Source organism: Humulus lupulus, chromosome 6 (assembly GCF_963169125.1).
Source record: "Humulus lupulus chromosome 6, drHumLupu1.1, whole genome shotgun sequence".
NCBI classification, from domain to species: Eukaryota; Viridiplantae; Streptophyta; class Magnoliopsida; order Rosales; family Cannabaceae; genus Humulus; species Humulus lupulus.
Window position 1 is genome coordinate 2,458,886 of NC_084798.1, and position 18,539 is coordinate 2,477,424.

At 33.4% G+C, this 18,539-nt stretch overlaps 1 protein-coding gene across 1 annotated transcript; it reads left to right on the top strand.

Moving 5' to 3' along the window:
• Positions 1–6,134: 6,134 nt before the first annotated feature.
• LOC133781421 (uncharacterized) lies at positions 6,135–16,153 on the top strand. The gene is made up of 14 exons (XM_062220395.1): positions 6,135–6,355; positions 6,728–7,252; positions 7,321–8,466; positions 8,548–8,875; positions 8,973–9,228; positions 9,326–9,542; positions 9,677–10,026; positions 10,113–10,535; positions 10,821–12,006; positions 12,172–12,519; positions 12,686–12,923; positions 13,009–15,491; positions 15,604–15,710; positions 15,818–16,153. The coding sequence occupies exons 1-14, from the start codon at positions 6,224–6,226 to the stop codon at positions 16,083–16,085; spliced, it is 8,007 nt and encodes a 2,668-aa protein (XP_062076379.1). The 5' UTR covers positions 6,135–6,223; the 3' UTR covers positions 16,086–16,153.
• Positions 16,154–18,539: the final 2,386 nt, after the last annotated feature.

An 18,539-nucleotide genomic window follows, 5' to 3' on the forward strand; every position in this document is an offset into this window, starting at 1 on the left:
TTGAATATTAATGGAATCTATTATATTGGTTGTGACTAGGTGATAGGCTAGGGCTCGGGAAATGGATTGTGCTCGGGGGTCGTCCTTTCTAATTAAAGCATCTGGAATTAAGGTAAGAAAACTACACCTATGCAGGTGGATAGGTTGGGACAAAGTGTTCCCTATATTTGTATGTATTGTATGTGATTGTGAATATGATGAGACTAAGAGCTCCCTATAACTATATGAATGTCATGAGGTGGTATTATGCCATGGGGACATGTGATAGTCGGCCTAAGGGTGTCGAAATTAATACTTGCGCACAGGGCGCGACTCGGACACTGGTATTCGAGGACAGCTTATTAATCACTGAGCTCGGTTAAGCTGGCCGGGTCAGTGGGTATGTCACTGGGATTGGTTTAAGCAAACCAAAGGCAGTGACTTAAATAGAAGGTACGGCCTGCATGCATTGACCCTAATTATTGCTTGATTTATGTCTGTTATGGATTATTGTCTATGTAGAGTCCAAGAACTTTACTTAGCTAATTATTTAGTAGTATTATAGTATGTATAGTATTATCTTGGTAACTGTGGATTTTTGGTTCAGACCGGGAATTATTTGGACACTCATAGTAGTACTTATAGATTTTCTAAGTTTAACCTATAGTTTAAGAATATTAAGTTTAACCTAAGGTTTGATTATATGACTGATATTAAGAATAATATTTATTATACTATAAGGTTTAGATGAGGACCAATAGGATTTTAAGCACATGTTATGAATGGGTGATTAAAGATTAAGTATTTTGAGGATTAAATTTAATAAGGAGTAAAGTTTGAATGCAATAGGGTCAGTCAGCAGCTTTGAATACGTTGAGGGCTTAGTCAAGGCTGTTTACTCCATTCAAACTTAGCTAAAAATGTGTAATTTCATGTTTAATTAATCAGCGTGTGCCGATATATCGCAGCTATAGGGGGCGATATATCGCAGCACGTAGATACGGAAAACACGAGACGATGCACGACAGCCTCGGGCATACTGGCCCAGGCGATATATCGCCTACAGGGGGCGATATATCGCCTCCTTCAGTGTATTTTCAAAAGTTTTTGAATTCTTTTCCTTTCAGCCATCCAACCTCTTGATAAGTCCAACATCTTTTTGAATGAGTCTTCAGCCTCTGCTGAACGATTATTCAAATTATTTTCACCTAAAAAGCTATTATTTTTATTCAAGTAAAATCAAGATCCTTTCATTCCTAAACTCTATAAATAGGACCTAGTACCCAGCCATTATTCACCTTTTGCTCTAAGTTCAGAGGCTGCAAGTGCTAAGTGAGTGTGAGAGTGTAAACACCTGGTTTGGGGAAATCATAAGCTTAAACATCATAAGCTTATCAAACACTTTGGGAAGTAAGGTTCTATAGTATTTCGGTTGTGGTATAGATTGGTCTTACAAGTCTTTGAGGTAAACCAAAACTCTAGTTCATTTGTTTTATGTTATTTTCTTTCTCATAGCCTTCTACTCAGTCTCCTAACCTCATTCTTATTTTGGTTAGGAAATCTAAGTTCTTGAGCACATAAGTTTTGGTAAGTGTGACTTTCAATGGTTTAGTCATTCCATCCCTTTCATTTCATCTTTTTTTTTTCTTCATTGGACTCACCCTGTTATATATGGAGTGTTCCAAAAGTCCCAACGCTGTCCACATATCCCGGTAACTTTGGTAAGGAAAATAGGATAGAATCTATATGTTTTATGCTTGTGTTATCTTATGTGATATGTTATGAAATATGTTATAAATATGTTATGAAATGTGTATGTTTGTAGGCTTGGGCATATGACCCATATGACTAACAAGACCCCAAAAAGATTATGGGCATATGACCTACTTAGCTAGTAGGACCCCACTAATCTCATGGGCATATGACTTGTTTAGTCTATGGGACCCCAAGTAATAATGGCCATTATAATAAGTGTATGTAATAAGTGTATGTAATAAGTGTATGTAATAAGTGTTATGATATGCCTTTATGTTTATTATGAAATTTTATGTTTATGACCATGTGTTAGATTTTCCTTGCTGGGCATTAGGCTCATTCCTTTTTGTTTTATGTGCAGGAAAATAGCTTTAGAGGCGGTAAGATTCGTGGACGCTTAGAGAATGTATATCGATGGTGAATGGAGGCAAGGAGTCGAGAGTTCGATTTCTCGAGGATGTAGTCTTGTTTTACTTTTTATGGTTTTACATGTATTTTCCGCACTTTCTATGTAACTACTTTTTACTTTAAGTTATGTTTTGTTTTAAAGACAATGGGTACCCATATCCTACTTATTTTATGAAAGTAACTTTTGTTTCTACAAGTTTCTAATAAATTTATGGTATTTTCGCAAATGTAAGTCTTATTAAGGTTTGTATGTATAGTTTCATTAATGGTCCAAAAGTCTAGAGTAGTGGGTCATTACAGTCTATGACTTGATGATTATCTAGAGTTGAATTATTGGTTATTGACTAGTGAGCTGCCTTGAATGTACTTCATGGCGTGCTGGAACTGATTAATGTTTTGTGATTGTTGGATTATGCTATGTGAATTATTTAGATGCTAATACTATGATGTTATGATATTATGTTTTCTTGCTGGGCTTCGGCTCACGGGTGCTACATGGTGCAGGTAATGCTAGTTGGCCATGAGTTGGAGAGCTTTGGGCTTCCGCGTCATTTTCGGAAATGGAGCTAGGAGAGGGCGAGGTGTACATTGTCAGCTGCTCGGCCACCACGGTCTAGGGATTGTACAGGAACGGGAACCTAAATTGTAAATTTTTCCATTAGAGTGGCTTAGTTATTAATTTGTTAGTGAAAATTTTGTACTTACAATATTTAAACACAGTTTTGGGATCCCATGTATCAAACCTGTGTTTTATTAAAATTCCATCATTTATAATCAAAATTCTTTTTAGCCTAACCTATTTGTGTCACTAGATACACATTTTGATTCAAACGACTTGATTAGCAAGTCTTGCACGATCCGCTGTGGATTCTTACATCCACCATTTCCTATTATATTAGAATGAAAGTGCTCTTGACTCGACATCATTTGTTCTGTTCCACTAGAATTGGGGGTTGTGATGTAAACCATATCATCCATGATGGAGTTCGAACACAACGTATTGATTCGTTTCTCGGAGGCAAGAATTTGAGTTTGTGAGAGTAGAGTTAAAGTGAGTTTAGATTAAGAGAAAATAGAAATTAAGTGTTCAAATGAGTTAAAATTATCCTCAAATCAAGTGAAAAAATATAACTTATTTGGAAACACAAATCTCCAAGCCATCAAAAATAAATTTACCAAACATGGAATAAATTTAACATTCTTATTTCCACCAAATCAAATTCTAGTACCAAACACTCCTAAATATATATATATATGTGATTATATTAGTGCATAACAATAATTCTAACTGTACTTGTTTAATGTTGGTTCAATGTATTCAAAATGATATATTTTTATATATATATTTTTAATTAAATATACTTAATATTTACAAAATTTTCGACTTTTATACCCAAATCTTATTTCGGTAAATGTACTTAATGTTTTTAAAATATTGTATTTTTATTTCCAAATTTTGTTTCGATAAATGTACTTAATATTTTTAAAATATTGTACTTTTATACCTATTTTTTATTATTTTGAGAAATAATAAGAAAGTGAATGAAAAATAAAAACTTTTAATTATTTTTTAAATTTCAAATTATTTTCTCTTTTTTAATCTTTCCCAAAGTAACTATTTTATATTAGAAATTAATAAAAAATGATTTGAAATAATTAAAAACTTATATTTTACCATCAATTTAAAATATAAGGTTTAATTATTTTGATTAATTTGAAAATCTTCAATGATTTTTTTGTATTATTTTGAGAAAGAATAAAAAAGTAAAAATAATTTAAAATTTTAAAAATAACTAAAAGCCTATATTTTCTTTCACTTTTTTTTCTTCACTTTTTTATTATTTCTCAAAATAAATATAAAAGAGCAACATTTAAAAAATATTGGAAATATATACCTCAAAAAAAATTGGGTATAAAAGTGTAACATTTTAAGAACATTAAGTATATTTATCGCAATTTTTTTTGGATATAGAAGAGTAACATGTTAAAAATATTATGGTTTTTAACCCCAATTTACTCTGATGTTGGTTAATGTTTACTACAAAAAATCTTAGTTTTTGTCACAATAATTTTTGTGACTAAAAACAAAATATTTGTGACTAAAAAAAACATCTTATTTATGTCATCACTAAAAAGTCCGTAGTTAAAAGTATTAGTCACAAAAATCACAATTTGTTGTCACTAAATGTATTTTTAGTCACAACAAACTTTATCACTAAAAATAATAAGTTGTGACTAAAACTACATTAGTGACAACTTGTGATTAAGTATGACTTTTTAGTCACAAGTAATTTTTTATTATTACTAAAAGTGACATTTAGTTACACAAAATATATACTGTGACTAAAAAGTTGTCTCTAAAAATTATCTTTTTCTGTAATGGTTGTGTAGTTTAACCATGGCAGAGGTAACAAAAACTGTATTCAAATGAGAAGGATGATATCCATGGTTTAAATAATTCTGTTAATAAAAATAACATTGATAGAGATATGTTGATGGTCCAATTTTACTTATTATACGTATCAATTAAAGTGTCTTCGAGAGTCAATAAGTGAGTCTTCTGGTCAACGTTTTCTTTCCTTCTTTACTAAACTTTATTAAAAGAGAATATATATATAGTGGTGGGTTATGTTTTGATTGATTATAGTTTTCTTCTTTCTACATTTTCTCTTATATTATTTTATAATATAATATTATTAATTAAATAAATATTTATTGCTAATAAGGATGTACGGCATTTTCGCCACTAAAACTTTAAATAATGTATGTTATTGCTGACACTCAATGACTAAATAACCTAACAACTGCATCAAAACATTGACAAAATGTGATTTTTTCATAATTTTTTTTAATTGGGGACATAAGTATCGCAAACCTAAAGAATAAGGGATTTTCCATAAATAGGAGATAAAATGAAAAAAAAAATATTTATATTTATAGATGTGATTTTCTATAATTGATTAGATGGACACCAACAACCTGTCAAGAACAAAAAGAGAGAGAGAGATAAGAGTTCAATTAGGAGCACCGGTAGGATGTCAGCTGATTAGTAGTGAAAAATGCATATTTATTGATTTTTAATGGCCAAAATAAATTAAGTTTAATTAATATTTTCATTGAATTAATATAATTTATTTTATAAATGAAAAGATGAGTTAAAATGTCTAATTCTTTATATTATAGATAAAAAATAGTTAAATAGTTTTCCAATAAGTGATGTAAACTTATATTTTTTTACTTAATTAAATAGTATTTCTCTATATATAGTGAAACACTATTCATCAATGTATAAATATTTTATTACTTTTTTATAAACTTTTATATATATATATATCAGTGTGATATTATTATATTTAGTTATTTTGTTTCTTAAAATGAATAAAATATTTTTTTAAAAATATAATATTTAAATAATGTAGAGAAAAAATAGAAAAGTTGGTATATCGTATAATGTAAATGTTTGCGGTAAATTATAAAAAAAATGTTTTGGTGATGTATTTTGTAATACACTTTCTTTATAATATTTAGCTAAAACTTACAAAAATATCTTACATTAGCTCTTTTATATATATATATATATATATTTATAATAGCTATGCACAAACTCTAATTAATTTATATCTATATTTACATATCTTTTATATAATATTTTAACATTATTATTTTCCTATATAAGTTTTTTTTCTCATTTAGTATATATTTATTATTATTATTATTTTATTTTAAATAATAAAATATGTTTAAAGATATAGTATTTAAATGATGTAGATAAATATATAAAGAAGACGATGTATGATATAATGTAAAATTTTGAAGAAAAATAGAAAAATGTTTGTTTTAGAGGGGTATTTTAAAAGATTGATGAGAGGATTAATTGAGAGTGTTCTTATTGGCTATGCATTGATGGTTGATAGAAAAAAAGTCTATATGCAAAGTTATAAAGTTCTTGGAAATACAATACGCTACTTACTGCTTTCTCTTTTTCTTTTCTGCACAAAACCAATTCTATCTAGTTTACTCTCATCTGTAATATTTTTATATATTGAGTGGGTGAGTGAGTTATCTTATACCTATACTTGTGATGATGAAAGGAGAAGCTTCACAATCTCAGAATAATAATAAGAAATTATTATCTGCTGCTGATCGTTATATAGACACTCTGTTCTCTTGGTCTCTTGAAGATGTTTTCAATGAAAATCTTTTCATCAACAAGGTTTGTTTGTTTTGGTTTCATATATTATTTGCCTGATCATAGTTATACGTTTGGTGATCTATGTATGAGCTCTTTGTCTTATTTGTTTTAGGTTTTTGGGAAAATACAGAGTTTGATCAGAGTTCATTCTAAAGCTTTTTCCCACTGTCCCATTGTCCATTTTAAGCAAAAAGTTGAATGTGTACAGTTTGACTGCAATTGAAAAAAATGATTTTCTCAACTCTATTTGCAGAGTTTTGGGTGCTTCACTGCACCATTATTTGGCTTCTGAAGAGTAGTGTGGCTGCTCCAATCATTTTGTACACTTCCAAGAAGCTTTTTCATTCATAAAAACATCCATTAATTCATTCATTTTGATTTTATTTTTTGTAGATTGAAAGGATTCCCGACTCATTTCAATCAGTCAAGCATTATTTGGGGTCTTATGTGAACCCTTTATTGGAAGAAACACGAGCCGAACTGCACTCAACCATGGAAATCCTATATGGAGCGCCTTTCGCTGAGGTAACAGCTTTCGAAGAAGCTAAACCATATGGGAAGAACAAGTATAAACTTGGAGTTAATGACTGGAGAAACAAACACAGCAAAGGTGGCAAGGAGCCTTACAGGACTTTGCCTGGAGATTATTTTGTCTTAGCAAATGGCAAACCAGAAACTGTTTATGATCTCCAAAGGGTAGGAAGATCTTGGTCTTTTCTATCACTCATTGATCTCATTGGGGATGATAGTACGACATTCACAGTGAAGTCATCAGCAGAGCTTAGACATGATATTCATAAGAAGCCACTGTTCATCGTTTTCTTGGCAAATTTGACCCCTCTCAAAAGAATATGGGAAGCACTGCACATGTCGTGCAATGTGGAGTTTCTAGATAAAGTTCTATGCATTGATTCTGAGGTGAGTTTTTTTCTTTTTTCTTCACATACTAATGTGGAATATATACTGAAATTTCTTTGTGATAACAGGCTAAGAGAGAGTACTGCGATGGCTGTTTCAGATTAAGTAATGGAATATGGGATGAAAAATTGGTTAAGAAGTTACCTTTTGAGCTGAATATGTCCCAGACCAAAGCAGCTCTCTCTTGTCTTCATATGATCGATTGCAGGAGAAGATCTTCTTTGGAACTTATATGGGGTCCCCCGGGGACAGGGAAAACGAAAACTACCAGTACTCTTCTTGTCACCCTATTGAGAATGAACTATAAAACTCTTGTGTGTGCTCCCACGAATGTTGCAATTACTGAAGTAGCATCTCGTGTTCTGAAGATGGTATTGGATACATGTGGTGATGGCCCGTTCTGTTCATTGGGAAATATTCTTCTTTTTGGCACTAAGGAGAGACTGAACATTGGTTCAGATCTGAAAGTTATATACATGGATGACCGAGTTGAAAAGCTTGAAAAGTGCTTCAGATCATTTGGTTGGAGATATAGCTTGACTTCCATGATAGATCTTCTTGAAAATTCTGTTTCTCAGTACAATAACATTTTGGAAAGTGAGTCAACCAAAGACAGAAATGGTTGTGAAGTTGGCAAGAAAAAAGTTCCAGCATTTCTTCAGTATGTGAGAGAAACATTTAACATGGCTTTTTCAGAACTCAAAGAGTACTTCTCTATCATCTGTACACATACAGCGAAGAATTACATTTCGGGGAAACTATTTCAGCATATGGTCTCCCTTGTTGGCTCACTTGTTTCTTTTCAGTCATTGCTATGCAAAGAGAGAGTGGTTTCTGAAGTAGTGGAAAAACTATTTTCTTGTGCAGAAGTAAATGATGCTGATGATATATCATTGAGGCTCAGTATGAAGAGAAAGGAATGTGTTTCAAGTATGAGAACTCTTCGCGATTCCCTTAACAGGCTCGAATTTTCTTGGTTTAAGGACGAAAAAACAATAAGGAGATTCTGTTTGGAAAATGCTTCACTAATTCTTTGTACTGTATCAAGTTCTTATAAGCTGCATCGTTTGAAAATTAAGCCAGGGATTTTGATCATTGATGAAGCTGCACAACTGAAGGAGTGTGAATCAACCATACCTCTTCAACTTCCTGGTGTAAAGCATGCTATTCTTGTTGGTGATGAATGGCAATTACCAGCAACTGTCAAAAGCAAAGTAAGAACTTATTTATTGTTCTTATTACTAAATTACACAAATCCTAGCTAAGTTTTTACCTTTTGTATGTTTGTTGTATAGGTTTCTGAGAAAGCTGGCTTCGGAAGAAGTTTGTTTGAAAGGCTGAGTTCACAAAATCATCCAAAGCAACTCCTTAATATGCAATACAGAATGCACCCATCAATAAGCATTTTCCCAAATTCACTGTTCTATCGTAGCCAGCTATTGGATGCTGCTAGTGTTAAGATGAAAAGCTATGAAAGGAGTTATCTTCCAGGTCCAATGTTTGGTTCATATTCTTTTATAAATATAATTGGTGGAAGAGAGCAGAAGGATGGCGATGGACGCAGTCGAAAAAATTTGGTTGAGGTAGCTGTTATCATGAGAATACTACAAAAATTGTACCAAGGTATATAAATTTCAAGGTATTAAAGAAAAATATATAAATTTGCATGAAATTTATTATAATGAATAACTCATTTTTCTTTGTTTTGTATGTTTTTCAGCCTGGTTTAAGTCCAAATATGAGCTCAGTATCGGTATTGTGTCTCCATATGCTGCTCAAGTTGTTGAAATTCAAACCCAACTTGGGTATAGGTACAATGAAAAGAATGGCTTTCAAGTAAAGGTGAAGACAATTGATGGCTTTCAGGGTGGGGAAGAGGACATAATAATAATGTCTACTGTACGCTGCAGTGGTTCTCATTCACTGGATTTCATATCCAAACCACAGAGAATTAATGTTGCTCTAACAAGGGCTAGGTATGTATGACTAGGTGATGTAAAATCTTCAATTTTTCAGTAAGGTTATTATAACTTCATAGCAGCAAATAACTATCGATCCTTTTCATGATTTCAGGCACTGCCTCTGGATTTTGGGTGAGGAAAGAACTCTGGTTAAGAGTCTTACTGTTTGGACACCTATTGTCATTGATGCAAAAAATAGAAAATGCTTCTTTAATGCTGACAGAGATGATGATTTGGCCAAGGCTATAACAGAGGTCAAGAAAGAGTCCGGTCAATTTGATGATATGATCCATAATGATGGTATACTTTTCAAGCGTTCAAAGTGGAAGGTACTGCGTTTTCACATGCCTTTACTGCTACTCTGTCTCTTTTTGAGTCAATATAGTTTAACATAGTATTTACTCTATTTGGCTTCTACATCTATACTAAATGAGCTTCTTTTGTACATCTCCAAATATTGTAGGTTTTTTTCAGTGAAAAATTTCTAAAGACATTCAAAATCCTTGAAGTAGTTGAAGCGAAGAAACCAGTTATTAAACTTTTACTTAAGCTTTCTGATGGCTGGAGACCAAGGGGGTCTAGTGTATCACTCTGTGCAAACTCTTTGCAAATTATGAGTCATAAGGTTGAAGGTTTTTATGTGGTCAGCACTGTTGGCATAGCAAAAGAGCATTCAGAATACATACAAGTTTTGAAGATCTGGGATTTGTTGCCTTATCAAGAAATTCCAACGTTAAAAAACCAGCTTGATATTGTTTTTGACAAGTACACAGAAGAATTCATCAACAATTGCAATGAAAGGTGCTTGGAAGGGTATGCTAACTCCTTTAGTTTGTGTTTAAGTAGTAATACTTTTCTATTCTTTGATTTGGTTTGATTTTTCTGGTTTTTGTCCCTAGAAAATTGGATATACCAAAGAGCTGGCCGCTCTCTTCGAACATTGGTTGGTTTGAGGATCTCCATATGATGCCAATGAAATTCTACTCCCTATCAAATTGTGTAGTGAATCACATGCTGTCTGACCGCGATGGTAGAGAACTGGATCTCCCTTTTGAAGTACCAGACCAAGAAAGAGAGATAATCCTTTTCCCTACAAGTACATTTGTATTGGGACGGTCAGGTACTGGAAAAACTACTGTTTTGTCAATGAAGTTGTTCCAAAAAGAATATATGCATCGCCTGAAAATGGAAGGACTTTATGGAGCGAAAAGAAATAGGATTCGAAATGTTGATAAAAAGAATGTTGTTTTACGCCAGCTTTTTGTGACAGCAACTCCTAAGCTTTGCGATGCTGTCAAGCAATGCATTTCCTACTTGAGAAGGTGTGTAAAAACATTCAAATGACAATATTTTACACATTTTGTATGAAAAATATCAATACCAAAACAAATTCTTAGGGGCTCGAAAGTATTATTTCTAGGATCTTGATCTAATAAATACTAACATTATGATATAGAGAGTTTGAGTATTTTGCATGTAAATATGAATATTAAACCAATCAAATTTGATAGATAAATAATTTAAAAGCACATAGAAATTAAAGTAATCTTTACTTGTATGTGTTTTACTTTGCTGTAAATATAATGTTTCCATAAATTTTCTTGCAGTGGTAGTCCTTCAGCTGAAAGTGGTCTGATTGATGAGGAGAATATTGATAATGAAGACTCAGGATTAAATAACATCCCAGACTCCTTTCATGGCATTCCCCTTAATTCATATCCTCTTGTCATAACATTCCATAAGTTCTTGATGATGCTTGATGGAACACTGAGAAAATCTTATTTCCAAAGATTCCTTGACATAGATGAAGTTTCTCAGTGTCAAATACCCAATTCAAGATCAAATATATTTCATTCCTTGTTAAGGACCAAGGAAGTGGATTATAAGAGATTTTGTTCACAGTATTGGCCTTCTTTTGATTCCCAATTAACGAAAAAGCTTGATCCTTCTTGTGTCTTTACTCAGATAGTTTCTCATATCAAAGGCAGCCTGCAAGCCTTGGAAACAAATGATGGTAAACTCACAAGGAAGAGCTATGTAATGTTGTCAAATGGATGTGGCTCTAGTTTAAGGACGAAGGAAAGAGAGATGGTATATGATATATTTCAGATTTATGAAAAACTGAAGTTGGAAAGTGGTGAATTTGATTTGGCTGATTTTGTAAATGATCTTCATTTTCGACTCAGACAACAAGGATATGGTGGTGACAAAATGAATTTTGTATATATTGATGAGGTGCAAGACCTCACAATGAGTCAAGTTGCTTTGTTCAAGCATGTATGCAGTAACTTGGAAGAGGGTTTTGTTTTCTCTGGAGATGTTGCAAAACCAGCTGCTGGGGGAATCGGTTGCAGGATTCAAGATATGCGATCTGTTATTTGTAACAAGTTTTTTTTGAAGCAGCCCATGATGAACATGAAAGGAAAAGGAGGACATATCACCAACATGTTTAGTTTGACTCGAAACTTTCGTAGCCATGGTGGTATTCTAAAACTATCAGAAAGTGTTATTGAACTGATGTATCATTTCTTCCCTCTATCTATTGATATTATTGATCATGACACCTATATGGTCCCTGGTGAGGCTCCAATTTTACTTCAATCTGAGAAGAGTGAAAATGCAATCATAAAACTTTTTGGGAAAGGTGACAGCTTAAGCAAAAATGCCAATGGTTTTGGTGCGGAGCAGGCAATTTTGGTCAGAGATGAAACCGCTCGACAAAGTATACGGGACATTGTTGGAAAGCAAGCTCTTATCATAACAATACTTGAATGCAAGGACTTAGAGTTTCAGGTAACTGCTATATCTAATATGTCCTTGTATTATCTATGAAAGTATTGATTTTCTAGCACTATTTTTCCTGGTTTTTTTTTTCTAAATTGCCTAGCAGAAATTTCTTGTGAATTACTATAGTCTCTGTATGTTATTCTGGTGAAATAACATTATGACCCGTTGTAGGATGTACTGTTGTACAACTTTTTTGGATCGTCCCCTCTTAGAATGCAGTGGAGTGTTATATATAAGTACATGAATGAGCAAGATCTGTTAGACTCCACATCACTGCATTTCCCTCTTTTCAACGAGAGCAAACATAGGATTTTGTTGGCTGAGCTGAAACAATTACATGTTGCCATTGCTTGCACAAAGAATAGGCTGTGGATTTGTGATGACACAGAATTTTCCAAACCCATGTTTGACTATTGGATGAAGAAGAGCCTTGTGCAAGTTCAGCAGCTGGACGATTCACTTGCTCTGTCAATGCATGTCCCAAGCAGTCCACAAGAGTGGAAATCGAGGGGTCTAAAGGTTTGTTTGTTTGATGATGTGAATGTGTGTTATTCTTCTTATTGTCATTCATCATCTTTATAATCAAGACTTATGTTTTATCTATCACTGGTTGCTTTTTCATACATATGCAGAAAGCAATTTTCTCAATCATTTAAATTGAATAGTTTAGTATGCTTTTGGACAGATATACCATGCGCACAGCTATGAAATGGCTACACTTTGCTTTGAAAAAGCACATGACACACTTTGGAAAAGGAAGTCCAAAGTTGCTGATCTTCACACCACAGCTGACCGTATGCGTGCTTCCAATCCTGAAGTAGCTAAATCTCTCTTTAGAGAAGCTGCTGAGATATTCCAAACAGTGGGAAAGTTTGATTCTGCGGCGAGTTGTTATAGAAATTCAGGAGACTATGAGAAAGCAGGTATAGAAATTCCCATGCTCTTGCTTAATTCCCATGAGATTTAGTAATTTTATCTAAATGAATTGCCTATTATTGGTTGGTGCAGGTATAATTTATTTGGACAAATTTGGCGAGTTTGGGCTGCAGAGAGCTGGGGAATGCTTCTCCCTGGCAGGTCATTACCAGCAAGCTGCTGATGCCTATGCCAAGGGAAATTTGTTCTCAGAGTGTCTGAAAGTCTGTGCCAAAGGACTCTTATTTGAAAAGGGCTTGGAATACATACAATCCTGGAAACAGCAAGCCAAACAAGGCTTTGGTGTGACTGGTAGAGGCACAGAAATAGAAAAAACTGAACAAGAATTCTTGGAGAGTTGTGCTCTGTACTATTATAAGCTTGAAAACAAAAAATCTATGATGAGATTTGTTGAAGCTTTTAATTCCATGAATTCAATCCGTAAGTTCTTGCGGTCATTGGGTTGTTTTGATGAGCTTATGTCATTGGAAGAAAGATCAGGAAATTTTGTGGAAGCTGCAGAAATTGCAAAGCTCAGAGGAGATATACTAGCTGCAATAGATCTTTTTGAGAAAGCTGGGAAATTTAAAGAAGCAGCAACACTTATTCTTTCCCATGTTCTTTCCAACTCACTCTGGTCATCTGGTAAACAAAATGATAGTCTTCTTCTAACAAAAGCCAAGTCACTTGCCATGAATGAGACAAAAGATTTCTATGATTTTGTTTGCACAGAAGCTGATATTATTGCAAATAAGAAGAGTGTCCTTGCAGTGAGAAAATATGAAATGATTGCTTCTCAAAGACATAAGAGTGTCAGAGGAGAAATCCTATCTGTTTGGAGAGTTCTTGATGCTCATCTTGATACAAAGGTCATAGAGTATTTCTGGGAAGTACATGATGATCATCTGTTGCATTCACAACATCACATGATTTCTAAAATCTATGTTACAGTTGAGTCACTAGTCTATTTTTGGAATTTCTGGAAGGATAAAATTCTTAGAATTTTTGAATATCTTGGAAGTCTACAACAGACTAGGGTTGTTGATGAATTCACAAGTTATGGAGAGTTCTGTTTGGAATATTTAGGTGTTTTGAAGCAGCGTCACAATTCGGTCACAAACTATGTCTTGCTCCACTCTGATGCTCATTGGGCTAGAAATGTGGAGCAAATATATGATCGAAGTAATGGAAATTTAGTACTTTATATTGATGTTGACCAATTTGTATCTGCTGCTCAGGCTTATTGGTCTTCAGAAGTACTCTCTGTTGGTTTTAAGGTTCTGCACATTCTAGAAGCCATCCATACCTTTGTGTCTGATAAATATGATTCCTTTTCTAGGAAATGCAGGACTCTTAATCTTATCAATGAGGTTGCGCAATTTCTTTTAGAGTCCAAAAATCTGAATAGAACATGTCAAAATTCAGATGATCTCAAGAAATTGATAAGATTGTCAACTGATTTTTCAGGACACATATTCCCTTTAGATTGGCAGAAATCATTGGCAGAGAACCTTGTTTCTTTCAGAGGAACAGATGTTTGTAATAAGTTTCTGAAACAAATTATTGTTGAACACTGCAACTCGAGGAATAATCTGACTCACAGGCAAATTGGAAACATAGCAGTGTTCGTTCTCGGCTCTAGCAGGCTCAATGATGAACTATTTGAGATGATTATGAAAAGGATGGACCAGAACCTGCCATGGAAGGCATTCTTTGAGCTTCTGCACAGATCAAGAAGATCATACTTTCCAAACTCATCTATGATTTGTAGCTTTCATGGAGTTTTGGTGGATGCATACAATGCAAAATGTAAGAGAGAATGTGACCCAATATCTCCTGGTTTTTTCTTGTATCTTGTTGAACGTTTTGTGATTTGGTCATCTTCATATAAGGGCTACTTCATTGCAACAAAATCAGCATTTGTTGAATGGCTCATCTATGAAGAGATTGATTCCATGACCAAGTCAAGTTCCAATACCTCAGTTGGTTTTCAACTCTCATATCTAGAACTACTTCAGTTTGTGATCAATGTTTTCAAGGATTGCCTTTACGACGAGCAGTATATGATTGATTGGATCAACACATCTCCCTCAAGAGATAACGAGTCCTATTCATTACTTGTGTCTAGAATGGTTTTGATAATTTGTTTGCTTCATGCGAATTTCGGGATGAGTTCAGATTTACTTTCTGATTTGCTGGGAATGACTAGAATCACTAAACACTTGCCTTTAAAATTTTGTGTTGCTCTCAAGTCATATTTAGATAGCTTAGATCCAAATGTACTCGCCGAAGCATTTGAGCAGATTGGCAATTCTATGGTCGTTGCAAGTGTTGGGACACATGTCTCAAAGTCTTCATGTCCGGATGCTTTACATGTGGATGTGGGGGCCAATTGTTGCAAGAATGACATAGTAAGAACATTGTTTCCAAAAAGCATTGAAGTTTCTACAAGAAATTCCACAGTAGGGGAAAATCCACCAATGAATTTATGCTTTTGGGAAATATTTGAAGCCATTAACTTTGAAGGAAATGGAAGAGATCAAGAGAAGCTTACATCAAATGCTCAAACAATCAAGGTAACCTACTAGTTCTACACTAGTTTTGTTTCACATATGAGCATGTAAAGAAATTAGGATGCATTGCAGTGGTTTTTTTTCCCCCCTTATTTTCTTCAATCATCATTTTTAGGTGGAATTGGAAAAATACATTCCCCAACTCGAGGAAAAGATCTCATCTCGAGATATGGTCGACATGGTATATGAACTGAAGCAACTTTCTGTAGCATTGGATGCCAGGTTAGTTTTGGTTTTTACTATACTTTTTGTGTTTGTGATGAGTTTCCTTTTCTCTAGTGTATTTGATCTTGGGGAGCTATTCCTTTCTACTTCTGTTACCTTGTTAGGGACATATCTCTAGCGAAAGAACTTGCTAAGCAGGTGCAATCAAGAAAACTAAGAATGGAAGGTGTCTTGAATAAGTTTTTTCACAAGCATACCACAGATTGTGATCATGAAGGTGTTAAAACCAGTACATCTGAGAAAATTAGCAATTCAGACAAGGGTGAGCCAAAGGTTTCTGAAGGCAGTAACGAGTCGAAAAATTCTGAACCTAGTGCAGCTCCGGAAAGTAAAGCAAAACCAAAAGAAAAGGAAGGTTGTCACATTCTCTGATGCATGATATATGTTGAGCTTGAGTATATATGAACTCTGTAATATACAAATTGTGTGGACAGGTTTCTCTTTTGAAAACAGTTCGAGGGTCTTGCTGATTTTTTGAATCTCAGCTGAAGCTAACTCAGAACTCAGAGGAATCCAAGTAGTGGAACATACTTAAAGAATTGATATCAGTAGCTTTTGTGTGCACATTTTTTTTTATACAACGTTCTAATCTCTTTGCTAGAGGTGTTCGGTCTGTTGTTGTTTTTCTTTACTTTCGAACCTAACCAAACCAATCCATGCATCTACGTGCAGTTTAGTTTGGTTTGGAACCACCGTTTGGATCTAATCTTGTAATATTAATTTGACTTTACAATTGTCTCATTTTTTGCTTAATTTTTTTTTTGTTATTTCTCCAAAGAAATATAATCTCATACTATAACATTCATCTAAGTCTAGCATACTATCTAACTGATATTACTGACATCAGTAATTACAAAGTCTAATATGAGATTCCTCAGTTGACTTTAAATTAGTGCTAGATGATATGTTTTCTTGTTTCATTAGAAAGAAAGTGACCAACTCATCCTTATATCAAAAAGAGCTTTGTGCAAACACAAGAGAACACAAACGAAAACCATAAGACCTAGAAACTTGATAATAAGGAAGTTTTATAAGTAGTTGGAAGTATTACCTCACTTCGTACTTAGGAAGCTCTCCTAATCTGGAAACCAAACACACCTCATAAAATTTTATTAGAAAAAAGATGTGCATGATGTAGTCTGCCAATGCTAAAGATCCCTCATCAATAACAAGTAATACATTTTATAGTCAAAATCAATATATATTCAAACATGTAAACTATTCGGAATTTTCTGAAAATTTGCAGATGCTCTAAATAACTACAATATACACGGTCATAAAAAAAAATCGCGCCAAAAATTATTCACGGGTCGAGATCACTGAGAACCCCACTAGTAGGCTTAAAGTGAAGCATATATAGGAGAATTGTACTATATATATATATACACACGAAGAAAACTTCCAATTTTGTCATACATCAATCGTGGTCATGAAGTCCCATCCACTCACAATCAATCACCAATTCAGAACTAAATACAGAGTATTCTCAGATGCTTCTCAAATTTCTATTTTTGAGAGAATTGGGGAAGAAATTTCAATTTGCAAAGAAAAAACCTACTGTTGTATTTGACAGTGTATTGGAAAACAAAACATCAAGAAAAATGCAGTGCTCCCACTCTCATTCTTCTACACATCTAATCTGTAATAACCAAACCAATAAATATCAGTTGCATGTTTCTTCTTCTACAAATCTTCTTGAAATTCTATGGAATGACAATGCTTAGATTCACTTTAATTTGATTGGCTATGCTAGAGCTATCATACTAGTTAAGCTAGTTTGACACTCTAATTTGTAACAGTTTTTTAAAATCCAGATCCAGGGCCAAATAACATAAGTGGAACTCAAGTGATTATAAGTTCATATTGATATATAAGCAAGTCTCACCAAGAACTGCAGGGCCTTCATGATCCAAGTGATCTACAAAGAAAGATCCTTTCACTGGGTTTGTTGTATAATCATGCAAATTCACAAACAATGGCAACCTATTTGAGAGCTCAGATCAATTTAAATACATTGAAAGAAGATACAATACAATCGAGTGGATCATTTAGTCAAACAAATTAAAAACTTTATGGCACTTTTTAGTATATTTTTAATTTTAATGTACTCGTAGGGTAAGCTTAACAAGTCACTAATTAGAGAGTCATTCTATCAGGAAACTCCAGCAATAAGAACAACTTATGGCTAATAAAAAAATATAGAAAATCAGAAACAATCAATTTCAAATCAGTAAACAATGAATATATACCTCGATGATTTGATTACCATAATAAATTAGAAAACTTCCTGCAGACCAAAGCTGATATATTCTAAGGAATGTTGCAATATTTATATATATATATATATATAAAATATCATCATTTGCTATAGAAACAAATACCAAATCTGAGACAAAGAACATTTCAGGTCTTTACAGAACCAACTTCATAAATCCTAGCATAACTCCCAAACCAATATTATTGAACTCTAATAATATATTAAACATTATTCATTCAATGACATACAAAAAAAAAAAAAAAATTAGTCTTTAGTGTGAAGCTGCTATTTTATTTGCTTTGGATTGATCTTGAAAAGAAGAAGAAGAAAGAAAACGTGGAATTAAGGAAAGAATAAAGAAAAGAAAAGAGGGAAGGAAAGAATAAGTAGAAGAGAACAAATTAATGAATGAAAGATTACTCTTCATTCAAATGGCTTTTCTTACTTTATTTTCTGAAAAAAGATACTTGAACTGCCTTAATTGTTGCGTAGTTCTTTTGCTTTTCTATAAATTAAGATCGTAGCTAGGGAAATCCATGTAACTCATTGTTTTCTTCCCCTTATAGCAT